Source organism: Pyxicephalus adspersus, chromosome 3, assembly GCF_032062135.1.
Source record: "Pyxicephalus adspersus chromosome 3, UCB_Pads_2.0, whole genome shotgun sequence".
Classification (NCBI taxonomy): domain Eukaryota; kingdom Metazoa; phylum Chordata; class Amphibia; order Anura; family Pyxicephalidae; genus Pyxicephalus; species Pyxicephalus adspersus.
In genome coordinates, this window is record NC_092860.1 from 33,255,866 (window position 1) to 33,277,154 (window position 21,289).

General features: G+C 34.0%; 1 protein-coding gene across 2 annotated transcripts in view; it reads left to right on the top strand.

The window, feature by feature from the left end:
- TRPM3 (transient receptor potential cation channel subfamily M member 3) overlaps window positions 1-21,289 on the top strand; it is a 217,943-nt gene that overhangs the window by 132,975 nt on the left and 63,679 nt on the right. For both annotated transcript variants that reach the window (XM_072404162.1, XM_072404163.1), the window contains exons 8-12: window positions 504-627; window positions 5,078-5,150; window positions 8,339-8,439; window positions 8,638-8,772; window positions 10,929-10,979. In XM_072404162.1, the coding sequence (XP_072260263.1) occupies window positions 504-627; window positions 5,078-5,150; window positions 8,339-8,439; window positions 8,638-8,772; window positions 10,929-10,979 (484 nt within the window). The remainder of the gene's footprint in view (window positions 1-503; window positions 628-5,077; window positions 5,151-8,338; window positions 8,440-8,637; window positions 8,773-10,928; window positions 10,980-21,289) is intronic.

Sequence of the window (21,289 nt, forward strand, 5' to 3'; positions counted from 1 at the left end):
GAACTAGATGGCTGTAAGGTATACTAAGACCATCAAATCAGGGCAGTGATGAACGTGAGGCAGTTCATTGAAAAAAAAGGTACCATCATATTTTGTTTGAAAAGTCTCTACATGTTCCCTGAGGAAGTCCGATGGGCGAAGCACGTTGGAATTAAGACAATTAGCATTCCAACGAATAATATTTAGTCAGGTGGCTTTTGTTTAGTAAACCTGGCATTCTCCTTTGTGTCTTCTCACAGGAGAGCCAACCCTATATTACCTGTTCAATATATCATCATTGTAAATATTGTGTTACCTTACTCATATGGCATATAACCATTTAAATTAAAATATTCTGAAGTTAAGCCACTCAAAACCCTGGTCTTTTCTCTTTGTTTTTCTTTTTTAAATATATAAATATATATATATATATTTGCAAATTATACACAGATATAAAAATGTTCATATTGTCTTTCAGATCATGACCCCAGTAATAACACATTGTACTATGTATCTCTTTTCAGCCTTATCAATGAATCTTTAAGGGACCAGCTTCTTGTTACTATCCAAAAAACCTTCACCTATACACGAACCCAGGCTCAGCATCTTTTTATGATCCTTATGGAGTGCATGAAAAAAAAAGAGCTGGTAAGCAGATGGAATCAGGGTTTGGTTTCCAATCAGAGATGCTGCCACACAGTATGCAGTTACTTTTAGTATAAATGACTGAGTGAACAAAGGATTAATTGTTAACCAAACAGGAATAATTGCAATTTACTAAGTGGATATGAACCAAGCAGCATTTGCAACAGATACAGAATGGCAGAGAATATTAGCATCTACAGCATCAGTTACAATAGCTGCACACATATCGAGTATTCCTAGTAATGTCATGTGGTTAAGCAGAACAGAATTTGGTTACATAGAAAAGCCCTAATAGCACTATATGAAGACCATAAAAGCACTATATTAACAACCAGTGTAAAAGTTCAGCAGTTTAATAAAATAGTTCAGCAGTAGTAAAATACTAGCGATTTTCTTTGTGATCAATGTCACTCACACTGGAGTCTAAAACAATTTTAGTAGCATTGGTGAACACCTAGACGAAACCAGGGCCAACAGCCAACATACCATCCCACAGAAACTGAAATACTCCGGTAGCATCTGGAAAGGTACACCTCATAGTAGATAAAGAACAAATAAAGTGCTAGTGCTTCCTCCTGACATTTACACTGCTGCCGAACCTGGAGTAACCCAATCAAATATATAAAGAAGAGACAGAAAAAGCTGTGGTTTTCGTTGCTGCAAATTCCAAATATAATAAAGTGAGCATACAATTGTGATAAATTAACATTTACATATCACAGTGTGATGTACATTTCTGGATTGTTTGAATAAAAGACAGAGAAAGATAGAGTTTTCGACACAAATATAGAAAATATAATTTGTAATACAAGTTTACATACAAATTATGAAAGAAAATTATATCCTTTTTACCCATATGTCATAATATTTTCTATATGTTCTATATTTTTGCCAAAAACTCTATCTTTCTCTGTCTTTTATTCAAATACTCATATAATAATAATATAATAATTAGGCACAATCAAAATACTAAGCAAAAAATCATAGATATCCACCATACACTACTCTAATGATAAAAACATTTCTGAATTGGTTACTCCCATTTTAAATCTAATGGGAAGGAAAGGAATACTTGGGGAAAAAAATATCATGTTTTTTTTCAAGAAGTGATATTGCAAATGAGTTCAGTTTTATGCAGCCAGGATGGATACAATGGTCCCTCTTCCCATGAAGTTTAAAATTGAAATGACTAATGCATGAATATGCATCACACTGTGATATGTAAATGTTAATTTATCACAATTTTATGCTCACTTACATCTAATATAATTTAAATTTGCCACAACTAAAACCCCAGCTTTTTCTGTCTCTGTTTTATTTATTTGATTTTTTTGTACTCCCTGAATCTTAAAATTAAGCTATGTGCATTTTGGCTCTCCAGATTCCTGAACACCGGTTCTGTCAGGGGAGGATCGCTAACCTAGTAACAGATCACTTGTCCAACCACCTCTGCCTTATCGGGTAAAACCTCAAGCACCTACTCAGCACCTCAAGAAGAAAAAGCCAGGAATTTATTTTCACTGGGTGTGTCCAGGGTCCCAGAGAGTCATAGTAAACCCATTTAAAAGGGCCTGCACCCACAACTAGAGTGTTTATAGACACTATGGGCCTGATTTATTAAGGCTCCCAAAGACTAGAGATAATAGATTATCATGGGTGAACTTGAGTGATGCAGCAAACCTATTTGGCAAATGATTTCATTCATGGACTAGATCCATTCCAGGCTTGCTGAGTCGCCCAGATTCACCTATGATAGTCCATCTTTTCCAGTCTTGGGGATCTTTGACAAATCAGGCACTGTGTTATAAGACCTCCTAATATTTTAGCCTACCTAATTGTTCTGAGTCAGTGACCTCAAGAATTGTAGTGCAGAGCATGACAGCCAGTCAACTCACTTTTTTTCTTAACTAGCATTAATTTAGTTTGCCAATCTAAATAAGTTAATTAATTCATTTTATGTCATATTTTTTTGATTACTTCATAAGTCTGAATCATTTACCTGGGGACTTGTTATTTTTGAATGCTGTCCTACTTTTTATAATTTACATGAAGTTTACACTGACTGCATACATAGGAATCGAATTTACCTCTGTATATCAATCACAGCTCCTATATACTCTTTACAGATGTGCTAAAATCACTGTCCATATTTGTCTGCACATACTGTATGGTATTGATTGGGTGTGACGTTTCAAAATCACTAATCTGTCTTTATTTAGACTTACAGTCCTCTACAAACATTGCTGTCCTGATGGAAGAATCACCAGGGATTTTATAGCTATGCCCTTTACTTTTTCCAATAAAACAAATATGTTCTAGTCAATGCTTTGTGCTTCACTGAGAATAGGGAGGATTTGTGGAACAATATGTCCAGAAAGGTCTCAGGGCTTTATTGATTGATAACATAGCCTCAAAATCCAATAACTGGCTTCATTCTCGTGTCAGGCCATGAAATTGTAACAACATACTATCACATCGTGAAATAAACTCGAAGGTCCTAATTTAAGAAACCTTTAGGGCAATTATTATAAAGAGTTAAGGATGAAAATTTGCTTCATGTATGCCAACACAGGGGCTTAAGTGTTAAAAGGCACTAACAAAGTAAAGTATAGCTATCCTTTTCCCCCCTTTTTTGCTTTATAAATGTTATTAAAACCCTCTCTGTATCTGGAATGTGCCATTAGGTAAGTGTAACTATCATAACCAGTTTTGTCCCTAGTTTCAGTACCTCTACCAAACCACTTCAACAGCAGGCTATCACATATATTTCAGCCAGCTTTTATGAAGAAAAATAGCTCTAATTTCGAGCCTGTATGCCCATATGCCACTCAAGTGTTGTCATTTGAGGACAGGAGCTGAGGATGCAAGGAGCTGCAGCAATTATGTCTACCTAATTGCAAATCCTGGATAAAAAGTGTCGAATACATTTTCCAATGTAGACTTTTTACACTTGCTGGTCTCTGTCCTGTTTTTTTGTTCTGGATTATTGGTAAACTTGGTTAAAGCCTGGCCCAACAGGCCCTGAGCCTGCACCAATTTTTGTTTTTGATTTTTGAGCTAGGTTTTGTTACTTTTACAAATATTAGAGATTGCAATCTGCACATCATAAACAATTTATGGAACTGAGTAGTCATAGCTTTATGTCTTTCTTAGCGTAATGTTGGCATTTGAAAGTTTATAACTGCAGCCAGAATCTATAGATTTTTACAGACTAGTTTTATGGTCCCTTCTATTTTCGGAAGAATAATATCATGTGTAAAAATTAAGTCTATATCTAGATAATGCTAGATAATAATTTATATTGTTACTAATTTGCATCATGCAAACTTGAGCAATGCATAAGCAATTTATATCAGTTCATGCCAAAAAGAAGCTTTTAGTCTAATATATTAATTACAGTCATGCCACTGCTCCTAAATAAGATATTCAAAACAATGATTGATTCACATCACTTGACTTTTGTAAATTACCCACAGATTGTTCTCACATGACAAGGTAACAAGATGGATTGCAGGTTATCTGAATTGTTCTTTAAAATTATTATTCTTTGCACAACATGGCAAGAAACCAAAATTGTCAGTGCAAAGAAAAGTACAGAAAAGTACAGTAGTTAATTAAGATACGTTTGATATAAAAGGATCAAGCTGGAAGGAACATACTGACCCAGGAATACATTGGAAAATATTTTCTATAATACATGTTTGACACTCAAAATGATTAATTATTAGGAAAGAAATGTATTTTCTCTGTTTCTTTGTAAAAGGCCAAGTTATTCAGTACATAAATCCTGCTCTGAAGCCCTTTTCTAAAATGTCAGCTACAGGGAGGGCTTTAATAGTACAGAAAAATAAAGTTTGGTTTAAACATCCAATCACATGCCTCAAAAATTCCTAATTATGTTTTCAAATTAACCTACCCCTGATTAGGCATTTCATGCCAACTTTATTACAATTTAGATAAAACACCCTGAAAATCCTCAAATGAATCAAATGTTTAGAGTGAAATGAATTGGACACAATTGCTGTTTAGGAAAAAAATGCTATACAATTCCTTTTCCTTAATTTTATTTACCAAAATCATATCACCTAAATTTATAAAAGATTAGTGTATGCAAATTTAGAAATGATTGATTGATATTGTAGAAAATGAATCTAGCATTTATTACAGGTAAGTCTTCCAGTGGTATGTTTTTAAATGACATTGACTAATTTACTCCCAGTAAATGTTTGGTATAATCCTATATACTGCTTTATAAATACACCACTTTGTTTCCTTCAGCATTATTGAAAGATTTAGGTTTAGGCAGAACTTTTCCACTTTTTTAGAGTTCCACTTTTAAAAATGCACCATCAGGCAGGTCATTATTGTAGGAAAGAACAGGCGATGTCCCTTTCTGGCCAAAGACCACAATATAATAATGTTTCAATTACTGTTTTTGTTGTCCAAACTCCAGATTACAGTGTTCAGGATGGGATCAGAAGGACATCAAGATATTGATTTAGCAATCCTCACAGCTTTGCTTAAAGGTAATTATGTGACACTTATGGATATTGTGGCATAGCACAGGGGAATTGCTCATGGTAACAGGATGCTTACAGGGCAGATTAGAGGCAGCAGACTCCAAAAGTCCAAAATAGCAGCATTTTTTATTTTAATAAGGCAAGTGTTACAGCACACTCCTCAGCACTTCACAATAAAACAATAAACAGTACCCAGCTGGGTATCTGGCTACCTCACTTAGGTGCCCTCTCTTACTAACACCCTATATTAGTACTGGTCCACTCACAGTTTAGTAGTACTGTTTGGCCGCTGGGTTTCCTGGAATCCTCTGGCTCTCTCCCAGCCTGGAATCCACTCTGGCTCTCTCTCAGCCTGGAATCCACTCTTGCTCTCTCTCAGCCTGGAATCCACTCTGGCTCTCTCTCAGCCTGGAATCCACTCTGGCTCTCTCTCAGCCTGGAGTCCCTCTAGCTGAGTACTTCCTCCGTCAGCCTCTTGCTGAGCACACCATCTCAGCCTCTTGCTGAGCACACCTTTCCACTTGCACCTGAGTGCAGGTGCATATCAACCCAGTCAGGATTGGGTTGGGCCAATGGGCCCACCCTTTAACTCCCTTGGCTGGCTCCAGGGTCCTAAAGACCTGGTTTCTTCCTAAAACTCCCTACAAACCTATTAATGCTCTCTTTCCCTGGAGCCATTCTTGACCTTTTCTACCCTTTCTAGGGACACTCTGTCACAATATATAATAATTATTTTATTAAATTAGAAGTTCAAAGTCTTATAAATTCATGTTTATTGCCGTCATCATGTATTATTATTATTATTGTTATGAGTTTGGTAATATTTACATATGACATTATAAAATGTAATTAACAAACACTAGATTACTTTGGCACATGCTTACACTGAGGATGTCTGCCAGCTTTGGTTAATGTCACTATATGTTACAAGTTACAAACTATAGCATGAATAGGAGAATTTTAAGCACATACAAACAATTTATGATTTAATGCTTGAACTGTAAGGAAAATAGAGCTGGAGGCAAAGAGGAGTGCTTCCTTGGCCTATGGAAGGATAGATAAAAAAGTGGATAGCAGTTTAATGCTCAGTTGTTTACTCTTTGCTCACTGACAACGTATCAAACTGACAGCATATTGAAATACAATAGAGTGTTACAATTTCAAATTATTATCATTAGTTGGCCAATGGTAGCAGACCTCATGTTTCTTTTGGTAAATGGACGCTTCAAAGGTATACAGGTTTATAGGTATTCCTGTTAGTACAACCTCATAGTTTATCTGCAGTGTGAAATAAAGGTGACTGCTGCTTCAAATTACTAGTCTCATTGGATTTTGGGTGAGTTTGTTTATCCATTTACTATTCTGCTCACGGATCTCAATCCTGGAGACTGAGGAAGCAAACCCCTGCCCCTACCAATATGGCCTCCTTCATGCAGAGAACAAAGCTAAGTAGTAGAAGAAAATAGCTAAGTAGTAAGTTAGTTTTCTTTTTGCCCCCTGCCTGCCAGTTTTTGTGTTTCTTTTTTATCCCTAATGATTTTATGGTACAGATTGGCTAAATTATTTACATCTGTTATCAGCTTTAAGAGTAATTTTTTTTTACTAAAGAAATCTATTCTTAATGAGGACAGAAGGTTGTGAGCCCTCAATTTATGTCTCTTTAACATCACCTAAAACCTAAATAAAAAACCGAATGCTTTCAAGTTTATAGATTTTGTTTTACTTGTTTAAATAGAAGGGAAATAAGCAATCATAAATACTTATTCCACTACATATACACTTAAATGATTATTTCCTGCAACATGTACCATATAATGTGAAGCCAGGTAAACAGAGAATGTTCCTTTGGTTACTTATTTATGTTATTGTATTTTATTTACGTAATGCCTTTTGCAGCTAATTTCACTTATCCTTCAAAAACCAATGTTTTTTAAATAACATCACAGTAAGTTTGTAAAAACAGATGGATTTGTGCTCCCAGCCATGACAGCTTGACTGTAATAAAATGACATAACTATAAGCACCCAAATGTACAGCTTGAACTGGAACAGATATATAGTAACAGACCCTAGGCAAAATAAAGCAGTACAGTAGGTTCTCAGCATTATCTGAGTAGGACCATTCTATTATCATTTTAAATGATTACAAGACTAACTGCATTAAAGAACTGCAGTTATTATTTCACCAAAAACGACTATGGGCATGATTATTTAAAGCTCTTCAAGACTGGAGAGAATACATTTTCATCAGTGAAACTGGATGATCCAGCAAACCTGGAATGGATTTCTTAAAGGTTATTTGCTATTTGTTTTCAGTCCTGGACTGATCCATTCCAGGTTTGCTGGATCACCCAGATTTACTGATGAAAGTCTATCCTCTCCAGTCTTGGAGAGCTTTAATAAAGCAGAGTTATTTTCCTATTTTAGAGCTAACACTTGGGGCTCCATTTCTAAAACAAGGAATTTGACAGAATTGACAATATCTATGCCCTGTTTTAGAAATAGAGCCCCTTAACTGTAAACTAAACTAAATGTATTAAAAGCTGTTACTTTCAGAAATTCTAAAACTTTGTGGCAAATGCTTGTTGTTGTACTGTCAAAAAGGATTATATATATTTTTTTCAAGAACAAATAAAACAAAAAGCTCAATTTATTAAACAGAAAATCAGACATTCCCTCAAAACTTCCTTGGTGGGAATCAATTACTACCATTGAAACACATGGACCTGGAAGATTCTCCTGAAGGAATGTTTGGAGGAATGTCAAATTCCCTGTGTTATAAATAGAACCTAATGAGTTTATTAGCTGTAAAAGCTAAAATAAAAAATAAAAAAGACAATTTAAAAGTTTTCTGTCCTCAAGACAAATACAAAAAAGTACATAATGATCCAACAAAAAAGGGCCCTCCTCCCCAGAAAAACAAAGGGAACATTAATTACATATTCATGGTACTATCCAATTGAAAGAAACGTAAAATAGAGTGAGTGCTCTTCCAGCTGATATAGTGCTATCCCAAATGAATAATACACAGATCCCTTGCTTTATGGTGTTGAAAAATTTGAAAAGTTATTGTTGAGAGTGCATGTGAGTTTACTGTTTACAATAGTTCAGTGTTTGTGTTTAGTAAAATCCAGGGGAATGATAGTCTTACACATTTTAAACATTATTTTTTCAATTTAATCCTTTGTGACACAGGTGCCAATGCGTCTGCTCCTGATCAATTGAGTCTAGCATTAGCTTGGAACAGAGTGGACATTGCTCGAAGTCAGATCTTCATTTATGGACAACAATGGCCGGTACACATATACAAAATATATGTCATGCTAATATTTACATAAATAAAGTAATGCAGATCATTATTTTCAAAAATAAGAGGTTAAGAAAGTTGTATATATATATATATATATATATATATATATATATATATATAAAATGTAAAAATGTATGATATATTATGTAAAGTTTTTCACATTTATCTGCTTTAAATTGGTTAGGTGGGATCCTTGGAGCAAGCAATGCTAGATGCGCTGGTACTGGATAGAGTGGATTTTGTGAAATTACTTATTGAAAATGGAGTTAGTATGCACCGTTTCCTCACCATCTCTAGATTGGAGGAGCTTTACAATACGGTGAGAAATATACTTTAATACTTCATCAAGTAACAGGTTTTTCATTATCTTTTTGAACCCCACCTTTTAACCCAGCAAACTGCACTTTTTAAAGGACTTAGCTTAACTTAGTGAATGAGGTGAAGCTCTGCTGTTTAAGTCATCCAATCATGTGCGAAAACACATTAGGCCTCCTTCTGTAAACGTTTATTTCCCATCAGCCCCAATGTAATGGTGAAAAAGATAGACATGTTTAATGTCCAGCTTGACTTTTTTTTATCAATACAGCAATGTAAGGTATATTATACTACATTAAACCATGTCACAGGATTACTATTTAGAATATATATACAGTTAAGTTATATATAGTTAAATTTTTTTGTGAAATAAAAAGGTGATAGTAATGTGTAAAGACCAGTTTTACTGTAAATGGGTGTTTCAGTTTTGAACGAATCAGGCTGACCGAGTAACTCACTTGCTTCCTTTGCTTCAACATGTATGTACACATCAGTGAAATTTTCATACTGGTAGTCATATCTCTACTTGGTTGGCTGTAGTCAACCAATGTAAAATAAAATTCTGCTATAGATATGTGAACCCCTGCAGGGGGCTTATGGGCAGGGTGCCACTGAAGGCATGTAACCAGAAAGGCAGTTACAACAAATCATAAATACTGACATAACCCCACAACACACATGATTTGTATGCTGAATGATGTATCTGTCAAAAATATCAAGAGAAAATCCATAGGGGTCTATTTATAATGTAGTGAATTTTTCTTTTACATTATTGTGTAGAATGTGATCAGAATGCTTACAGTGCTCAGCATTTATTAGACCTAACATCTATAACATGACTTAAAGGACCCCGATCCCTGAAATAGCTAATTTCTTGTTCTTTTTTTTTTAACCATAACCTGAATTATCTCAGGATAAAACATATTTTCAGAATAAAGAATTTAACAATAATAATTAGTGCTTTATAGTTAATAATCTGTAGGTTTTTGCTCATATTACCATCATAAAAACAATGCCAATACATTAGCAATAGTTTAAATATTATAACTTGATATTGGTTTCCTGAAAGATTTACTGCAGCATGATAAATTCTGCTCTGATGTCACAAATACATCTGTTTCAGTTTTCAGTTTGGAAATGTGTTGGTAGAATGAGCTTTATTTTTTTTTTCTGTTCATGTAAATGTGACAGAGCCCCAGAAATCTGAATATGTTAGAATTTACTGCTCTACAGTGTAAGTACCTTGTACATTTCCCTGGGGGTATTTCATTATAATATCCTCTGATTCATGCATATTGAGAAATTCTAATTTGAATTATAAAAGCCAGCGCAGACTTGTTGTTGATTGCTATGCAGGGAAATTATACATGAAAGCATTACCATTAATGTGCATAATACTGATACAAACTTACATGCATGCACTTTTCAATTGGTAAACTATATATTGTTTAGTATTGTATATTAGGACATTTTAGGGAAACTTTCATACCAGAAGTGAGATTAAAGCACATTGGATTCAGAGCTCTAAAATGTTCCACATTTTATAAACTACTAAGAGTGTGATAGAAAAATTAGGAATATGCCAGAGCAAAAGGATTTTGAGATGATGGATTTAAAAAACCCAATAAACTGTTTTTTGACTGTACATGGTAACAGAAACATAAAAATTTTGTCTTTATGCAATTTAAGCTACAATTCAGACACATCAGAAGAACAGCACACATTTACATTCAAATACCAAGCTCAACATACTTAAAAGCAAATGTAGTAAAGAAGTAGAAAATATTTACATCCTGAACTGCATGAAAGAATGACTGGAACAATCTAAGTATTTCTACTTTGGAGTTTAGGAATAGGTTGCTCCACAGTTCAGGGACACATAGAAATAAACTAAATTATACCAGATTTAACATTGTACTAAATGGTGCTCATATTGCAATAATAATATTATTCAAAGTCGGTTTCACTTTCAAAATTTTTTATGAGTTCTGCATATAATTAATGTCATGTTCAAACTTTAATTGTGCTTTGCCAAATCAACTGTTGACTGCATGCAAGACATTCTGTAGATGTAGAGCCAGTCAGATTTTTCTGTATATGAAATACCTATTATTTAAAATAAGTATCTCCTTTTAATTATCCAATTGTGTTCTATTACAGAGACATGGGCCATCAAATACATTATACCATTTGGTCAGGGATGTCAAAAAGGTAAGCATTAGCTCCTGATCAAGGTAATGTTTGTATTTGGTTTTTAGATCGTAGAAACTCTATGTTTTGCATGAGCTTTTCTGATGGGTGTGATTTTTGTTTCTATGTATCTATTATGTTTGACACCTCAATTCAAAACACTCATCTCAATCAACATTTTTATCAAGTGCTGTTATTGTATGTATCAAGATCAACTTTGTTTTCCTTTTAATTCTAAAAACGTCCTGCAGTTATGCTGATATAATCTTTATCATAGTTAAACTATGGAAATAATTTAGAATTTGGGAAATCACACAATCTGTATCATCAGCAGTGGCTGTTTTCATAAATACGACCCAAAGCAGAGATTAATTGGTAGTAAGTAGCACATAGTTTTAAATAACTTTACAATTCCAAATTTCTTTTCCTATAGCTTTATTTATGGTAAAATCATTAGCTCCTAGCGCTGTACGTTTGTTCAGTTTATTTGTGACCACAAAACTATAGTATTTAAGTTAGTGAAATATTGTTCATCACAGTAAGAAAGTTGCTATTAGGTCAAGCTCAGAATAGGATAGATTTTGTATTCCACTGAGGTGACCTAGGAATATTCTCTTTATTTTTTCCCTGCTCTTCTCCTCCTGGTTGTCCTTTGATTTGAGCTTGGCATGACATATAAGTGATAGTTATGGTTAATATGATAATTACATGATTTTAAAGACAATATAAGTTATTATATAATAACTATATAATATAGGTATAAGAACCATTTATATTGGCACAACAGCTATTGTTATGTTTCAGTAGTTTATTTTGTTTTTTTATACCCTAATAATGATCTTGATACATATAACTGTGTGTTGTTTTCACATATGCACCATGAATAATATTTGTAGAGTCTTGGTTTTTAGTGACTATAGATGCTTTTTGCAAAAACATCTTGCCAGTGTGTTAAGAAAAACTGGAAAGATTTGTGAAACTCACTACTTTTTTGCCACATAACAAAATACTATGATTAATGTGCATTTTTGCAATGTGTAATACACATGATGTATAATACACAGAATACTTTTAGAATACCTACATCATTTGGCGTTTGGCATTCAGCTTTTAAAAACCGTAGTGTTCACAAATCAGATACTAATGAAAACAAATTTATTTATTGTAAAGTGTTGTATAAATGGTAATTATGTTTAAAAGGGTCATTTATAAAGGAGAAAAAGTATGGATTTATAGGGCAAATATGAAAATACGTCAGTATTGCCTTTCTTTTATAGCATGGCACATTCACCTTATTTCAGTTACATCTGATGATATATCGTAGGTAAAAGCCAAGCTATCACTTTTTGGTAACTAATAGAAATGAATATTTAGATTTAGTTTTTAGTTTTAGAGTAAGAAGGATTTTAGTCTGAAATCTTCTTCAAACTAAACACCGAAGCCTCAATATACCATGGAGCTGATTTGCAATAATTAGCATTTTTGATCCTCATTATACATCTTAATTCTGTTTTTCTTGAAAATGGTATATGATTTAAAATTGCAAGCTACTACGATTTGCATTACTAGTATATTTACAATATTTAGAAGAGTATCTAAAATTCAAACAATACCATAGAAAAATATTAGTTGGGCCCCACCACATTTTTGGTAAGTGACTGCTTTAAATCTTGTTTAAAAAGCCTCCTTTATATTAGTGTCTCCTAAAAGAAATCTTGTTTAGATCAGTGGTCAGTGGTGGCTTATGTGCTCATACAGTATATAGCCGCCTTTACAACAGTGATCTGTGGTGTCTTATGTCCTCAAGTAATCTCCAAAATTACAATGGTGGCCCACTATACCCCATGTGTCTTTCCTTTATGATTGTTGTTTTTTTGGAGCCTCATACTGCCTTATAAAAACGCCCTATTTTTTCACAGGCTCTAAGCTAGCTCAGTCAATCTATTGCCGTGGTACAGTTTTGTTTTTTTTTAAATAAAGGCAGAGTGGGTTTAGGAGATTTAGCTCAACTTTTTAGAATTGCTGCTTCTGCTTGAGTACTAGAAGATTCCACCAGATAGATAAATGTCAATGGTACTCTGAGCTGCAACCAGTGATAAAACATCTCTGAGGTTGAGGCAATGTAGTGGTAGGTTAAGGATAGCGAGTTTAACTTTAGAGTGATCATAGATGTTAAGGGATATATTTTGTAGTTATGTCTCTTTTATTCTTAAAAGGGAACTATGGGGCAACAGCTGGTAAATATACATGGAAAATAGGTTGATCTCTGCAGAACCCACTAATATAAAATCTTTGTTTTAGCAGTGCAAATAGATGCAGGTAAAGACACAAAAGAAAAGAAAATGAGATATTTCTGTGTTAAGTTTTGTTATAGCTTTATAAATAACCCTTACAAATAACCATTTGTATGTATATATTATAAATATCAGAAGTAAACAACATGCCAAATATAATATGACTATTAATCTATATTTGGAAACATACTAATAAATTATAAGACATTTTCAAAGGAATTGTAGTGAATGCAGCAATACTTCAAGAATACTAATTTCAAGAAAACCATTACACGCGCAGGATACTTAATAGTTTAACATATGTCCCACATGACTGATACTTTCTTGCTGTAGCCACATTGTTTGAGTGGGTGTTGTGACAATTCCTCAGTCCCCAAATGTATTAAAATGGAAGTTCCAATCCTTCCCCACTTTATTGAAAATTTGCATATACATTTAGTTTAAAGTTGTTGGCAATTCAGATTTAAAATGGACTATAGAGTTGAACATTCTTACATTTTCATTAAAATTTGTGATTAGATAAGGCCCTGCCTGTGGCTTCTGTTGTCTGACACTTTAAACGTGTTGTCCACCCCTGGGTTATTGAAGCCCATTGCCCATAATTGTATGTGGATGATTTTTAGCCTTTTCCAATACTCCAAGATGGAGGATTGTTAAAAAAAATATCTGATCAAAAAGTTATACTATAATTGTTTTTTAGTTCTAAGTGTGACTACCACCAATCCATAAATACATAAACTGTAGAAGTGAATATGTCTAAATTGTTCATTTATACTCATACTTGATAGGTGTCATTCCTTCTATATAAAATCTAAGATTTTTATATATCTGCCCACACACGTCCAACCTGACTAATTTTGAGGTGGACCATGCTTAAAATGCCCTAAAAGTTCACCTTTTGAAGTTTATGAATGTATTAGAATTGATGGAAGATAGATGGAGTTGTTAGAAGTTCCCTTAAGGATACAACCAAGCTTTAAACTAAATATCCTATTGTGCCAGTATTCACCATATTACTATTTTGATAGACATATAAAATAACAACATTTGATCGCATACAGAGTAGACTTCATTTTTGTAAAGACCTGTTTTTGATGATGGGGGGGAGCTACTGTGTAAAGTCTTCTCCAGCACATCCCAAAAATTCTCAATGGGATTAAGGTCTGGACATTGTCATCTTGGAATATGCCAGTACCACCAAGGAAGAAGAAAACTGGAAATTTATAATATACAAGTAGTCAGCAGAGCTCATTTGTTGGCACATAACACTGATGAACCTAAACTTGACCAGCTGAAGCAACTCCAGATCGTAAAAATGTCATCACAGGCTTGACATCCTATTTATATGTGACTGATAGCAAAAAAAGGAATATAACTAAAAAAAACACTGTAAATATGTGTAGCAGTGTGTGTTCATTATTGATGTAAAATATTTATTCACTTACACGCTAGTGTATTTTACAAGTCTTATCCACACAAAACTGCAAGTATTGATTAGAAGAACTCAATGGTGTAGTAGTATATTAGCATGGTAGCATAGTAGGATGGCACTAGACAATCACAACTACTGCGTATCTGGTTAGTGGGTCCAATTATGATGCCACTGTCCATTGACAGTCATATAAGTACATAGACCGCATAATTAGATAGACTGCATGTGTGTAACCCTCGTACCTGATGTGTTTTGCCCGATAGGCTTCCTCAGGGGTAGTTCCACGTTTACAGATATGTATAGTGTAATGTTCCACGTTACAGTATTGTGTGCATGAGATTAGTGGGTCCCATCAGGGATGAAGAGATAGGGTTTAAATTGGTATAATCTGAAAAGCTGGAAGAAGCGTTTGAGATAAGTATATAGAAGGGAGAGGACCACAGCTGTAGCCTCTCCTCAAGCCTGTAGTGCCTCACTTATAATATAAACGTCATTTCTTAAAAGGTTTCCCATCTGGTGATGACATAATTATTGTGTATTGGTATGGTCCAAAGACAGTAAAGAAACTTGAATAAAAAAACACCTTTACTTTTCAAAAGCCCTCGATCCCTTGCAAGTCTTGCACCATCCCAGACTCCTTCATTTTAGTACGTACGAGGCAGTGCACATGGCCATCTTGTTCTGGCATTTCTTTCATCATCAAATCTCGCACTGCACAGACGTGAGATCGGGTGACATGTCTTCCTGAACATGTAAAAAAAGTGCAGATCTCATTGTGCATGTGTAACTTCATACTTTCCAGGAAAGCCCCTTATGACGCATGCCAGATCTTGGGCATGCGTATAAGTAGCAGCCCGCGGCCTCCTGGGATACTTGATGTGTTAGGTTTCCCTTTCAGTGTTTAAAGCAGCAGCAATTAGATGGAAGGGGAGGAGTCCACCCCATATCTGCTATAAGGTCATGCTATAAGGTCCGCTATAAGGTCATCAATACTGATACAATTGTATTCTTGCTGGTGGACACTAAAACATTTCTGGTATTTTTTGACTCAGTTTTTGCTCTTTATGAGCAAATGTGCTATTGATGTGTGAGTAATACAAATTGACATGTTCCTAGCATTTTTCATGCTTTCTGGAGCTTTTCAGAATGTGTGGTCCCTGGTTAACAATGTTGTCAGTGTTTTGTGTCCAGAGGTGCAAGTCATGTTGCTTGGCAACATCATAGTCATGGGAAATTTCTGCACTGTTTTTCTACTCGTTGGTTATATCCAACATTCACTTTTTTTATCATGCAACTAGAATTGGCTGAATGGATGAAAATGCATATACTGTACAGTACACGTATGTTTTTTCACCTTTTTGCCACATACTGTATTTTGTTAAATGTGCAATTTAATGGTGTAAATTCTCAGAAATCGATTTTAGAATAAACCGGAAATGAACATTCTGTTTAATAAAAACATTTGTAAATATCAGAATTTCATAAAAGGATGTTTGAGAGAACCTCTAAGAACCTTATTCTTTACAGTACTATGCTAGGGCTATACTAAAGAGATATGGAAGCTTTTACCCTTTAGCAAATTAAATTGTGTTTTTATACTAGTACCCAAGGTAATGCCACTCCTATTTGTCCTACTTCTTACTCCCTTAGGAAATCATGTATTGGTATAAGGGTACCATCCCTCAAACTGGCACCAAGAGCAAGAGGGAACTCTGATGTATTGGAATAGTATATTAGACAAAACATTCTGTAATAAGCCTGTGTTCCTTCAAATAATACTTTAATTGAAGGCTATTTTACCTAAAACAAAGAACTATTTTCTATTCAATAACAGAATATGAGACAGAACCCCTCCACCACACTAGAGTTCAGCTGATGCTAGTCCTATAATCAAGGGGAGCCAACCAAGTATTTATCAACTTTGTACATACTCAATCCACAGAATAAACAACATTCCTCTTTTTATTAAGGAGGGTAGGGGAATTACCTTGCAACTTATTTGTGTGCAACCAATTTCTTTTATAAAAACATGTAACAAAATACCCTAAACCTAGAATAGGTTTTGTTGGAGTAAGAAAAAGGGTGTTTTCCAGCTTGTAGTCAATATGAACACAAAAATGCATAAAAGTGAATAAATAACATTGATTTTTATAATAGAAGTCTATTGCTAAACAGCTATCTAGTTCTTTTTGTTACAAGTGAATAGAAGTCTAAATTGAGATGATACAATGAGATGAGGGTCAGTACACACGTATAGTTTCCTTTCAATATTTTTATTAAATAAAAAAAAAATATAGGTACAACCTATAAAACAATAGAATGCAAAGTATAAAGATATAAAATAGGAAACACAAACAGGAAAAATACAGTAAAAAAAAAAAAAAAAAAACCCTACCTTAGACAGAGAGTCCTGAAGTGGTAGTCCAAATACCACTAGTATTGTATAATATTGTATAATATAATATTGTACAATAAGAAAAACAAACTATGCCTGTAAAAACGTAGGGGGAAAGCATAGCCTTCTGCCAGTGGTAGAATCATGGTATTCTAGTTGTTTTTTAAAAAATGTTCTTTTTTAAATACTTCTTATTCATATTTTTAACATGCAAAACATTACAAAAACAAAAAATACTTTTAATTAGTGTCAATTTTTTTGCACCCTTTTAAAACAGATTAAAAAGGCTTTTTAGTTCTAATAATCATTGTTTATAGTAAATTAGATTTTTTTGTGTGTAGTTTAATTTGTTTAAAAAGTCGTATATCCTATAAATTTGTAAGGTGTTTTTTTTTTAGATTAAACAGGACAGAATTCAGTGGAGACCAACTGCACCTAATAAAAGAATGGCTAGTGAGCCCCATCTAGTGGTCTTACTCACAACTTGCAGATTAAACAACAAGTTGAAAAAGAGTTGTATCATTTCTACCTGAACTTGCAGACACCTAAAATTTAAAGGTCCTGAACCATCAGACTTAAAAATAATAAAGTATATTGTAAGATATTGGTATTGCAAGCATTTCAAGAATTATGATTATTACATGTTATCTGAACGCTTGGTTCATTTTAGGTTTCAATCTAATTTTGAGTGTAAAGACAAAAAAAAAACATTTTGTAAAGTTCTCTTTAGAGGACCAGTCAGTGATTTGCTGTTCCCCTGGGCTCTAATATAGATTTATACACTCACTTCTTGTCCTCATGACAATGTCAATTTATTTTGAATACCTAGGACCTGTCATAGTATTGTTTCTGTGTTACAAGTTTTCCTTCCCTTCCAGTGTGGCAAAGCTTTTCTCCAAGAGTAGGGTACAGTAAGGTGAATGTAATGTATTACAAATAGGAATGTAAATACATATTGGGCTTGCAGAGGATACACTTTCAACAGTGAAGCTGGGTGATCCAGCAAACCTTGATCTTGTCCAGGATTCAAGACATTTGCTAGAAAATAAAAATTACTTTTAAGAAATCCATTTCAGGTTTGTTTGATCACCCAGCTTTACTTATGAAAGTGTATACTCTCTAGCCTTGGGGAGCTTAAATCAGGTCTATTTAAAAAAGACAACTATAGTAAAAATAATCGCAAAGGTCACATGTATGACAACAAAGGCTTTAATAATCTACTAAAACTGTGTCATATTTATTCAGGGATGCTAATAAATCTTTTTCACATAAATCAGTGTATACAATGTATCTACTAACTTCAGCAAACTGCTGTTATCCCACAATTTTTACTTTTCCCACACAGACATTGATACATGGTTTTCAAAATGTAAAAACAGCACAGATGTTTGTAATCTGTGACATAGTAACATTTTTACAATTTCTGTAACAGTTTTGAGACAGTTGATTTTTCATAACATGTATAATCTGGGTTTACATACTTTGTAGAATTAGATTAAGGGTTATCAAGATTTCACCAACTAGCAGATTTATGTAATTTAAGTGGTATCCTTATTAGGTAACCATAAGAATCTTTAGCATATATGTAGACACAAATGCCCCAAAATACAAAAGAAAGAACGGAGGCGCTCAAAGAAACTTTTGTGCTTTACCTGTTCAGGGCATATGGTATAGCCCATTGAAGTGTCAGAATACCCAGCACTAGTATGCTGTAGTGCTATTGTGACTAGATGCTAATATGTAAAAACTGCGCAGAGGACACTGGGTTTAAACTTTATTTAAAATATATATAATTGGTTATAAACAAGTTAACAAAGATAACAAATTGATACAGAAACCTAAACACAACCCAGTGAACAAACATAATATACATATATATATATATATGCAAAAAACAAACTGGAGAAGAGGAATCAGGGTAATTAGGTTTTTCTAAAATACTGAGGCACTGAGGCTGACTTATTAAGAGTTATGAATGTTTAATAATAAATTCACTGTAATTATCTGGATGTGAATATTCCCGACCCGTTTCGCATACCAGCCCAACTGTGAATCCTGAGGTGAGGCTTAATGAAAGACTCCTGCTGGTAGATACTGGAACCACAACCTTTAAATCCAAAGATTAAAGTCCCACTAGCAGGTGTTCTAGCTTCTGCTCTTGTTTCAATATGGTGCGCATATAAACATTTACTTGAAAATCAATTGCAATAAAAAGTGCATATGTTCAGGATTCAAAATGGGAAACCTTCAAATGATGTTTTCCAACTGATTTCCAACCAGTACAGTGACTTTTACTTTTTTTTAGTATTAATTTAATGCACTTCTTAGATTTTTTTATTGCAGGCATGTCAATACTTATAGAGCACACACTTTAGTCTACCATATGAATAAAATTGTAAATTGTTGACCCGACCTATGTGTATTAGTTTTAGTAAATCAGACCATTAGGGCTCTATTTTTAAAACAGGGAATCAGACATTCCCCCAAACATTTTCTCATAGGAATCTTCCAGATCCATGTGTTTCAATGTTGATTGATTCCCACCAGGTAATGTCTGATGGAATGCCAAATTCCCTGTTTTCTATATAGAACAATAAATGTTTGTACTAATTGCTGATGGTCATCTACAGAGGCTCTTACAGCTAACAACCTTGCCAAGATCCCCTAGTCTTTTTTAAGGTACTGATAGGATCATTAGGAAGTACTTCAAATGCCAAAATAGCAAATAATATTTGAAAGCAGAAACACTAACACCTCAATGTTGTCACAAAACCATCTGTTATCATTATTATACAGGATTTATATAGCGCCAACATATTACACAGTGTTGTACATTAACTAGGGGTTGCAAATGACAGACAGATACAGATAGTGACCTATTGTGGTAATCCTAATATGTAGGCCGTTTGATTGTCATTCAAACAAAAATAAAGAAACTAGATGCTGATCATTACCCTCCCAAATTTTTTCTAGACAAGACAAAAAAATTATAAAATTACATAGCGTCAACGCTGAGTTTCATTAGCCTATAAAATACAGGATTCTGTGTTATCTGTGCATACCGCATTTAGCAAATGTTGTCAAATTTTGGGAAATTGTTTTTTTGTTTTGTTTTTTGGTAGCTGGCAATTTGAGTCTTTTGATTAGCACACCATATATTCTCTGAAATCAGTTATGGTTTGAAAGACAATAACAGATCACTGGTAAATAGGAAAACATAAGTAGAAGGCTGCAGCTTAAGTTTGGAAATGTCCATTGACTCTCTTGGTTTTTGTGTTCGTTTGTAAGAGATGGTTCATATATTGCAGATATGTTTTAACACATATCTAACAATATTGCCAATCCTTGCCCATTCCAAGTGTTAAAAAATGGCTCATGCTGTGTTCAGCCCAATTTCTGAAATATGTTTCGGTTTTTGTGTGTAGATGTTTTTTTTATAAAAACTGTGAACTTCCCTTTCACAGTTGTGAGTTTGGTATTGTGCTGTCAGAATATTTAGCACTAGTGTACTATATATGTGCTATATGTAATAAAAAGCAAAAAAATGACTTTTAAGCAATGTGCAATAGTCATTTCCTGAACAGGAAATGTGTGAAGATCTTGACTGAAGATTCATAGTGGAAAGGTAAGCTTAAGCTGAGCTATTTTGGTATACATATCCGGTACTTACTGACTTGTATTGCATAGGAACCTTGAATAGGAGCCACACAAAACAGGATTAATAGGTTTACTACTACCTGCCAACAAATTAAATTTGCTGCTAGCAAAACTGTCTCTTGGTACTGGTGTAAGTTGTTCAGTGATAACCATTTCCCTGTCAGCTGACATATGAGGCAGTTGATACATTGATTTCCACAACATGAAGAAAAATGGAGACCTTTACACTTAACCAGTCAAATGGCTGTTAGGGGACACTGTGAAGCTGATTTAAGACAATTTAGCTGGAAGTAAATACACAGGAGGAAAAAAACTCTTGCGTGAAATTATGATTCCTTTTTTTTTAAATATTAGGCTTTATAAGTCATTCATTTATGTTATAGAAGCCCCTGATAAGAAAAATATTAATTGATAGCTACTCATCTGGAGAAGGACATAGTTCACTGGAATACATTTAGAAAAAAGGCTAAGTGTTTCACTATGTCATTTATTTTGCTGGAATGTATTTTTAGGACGTCCGTTATTGGGTACAGATATCTTACCAATTGGATGA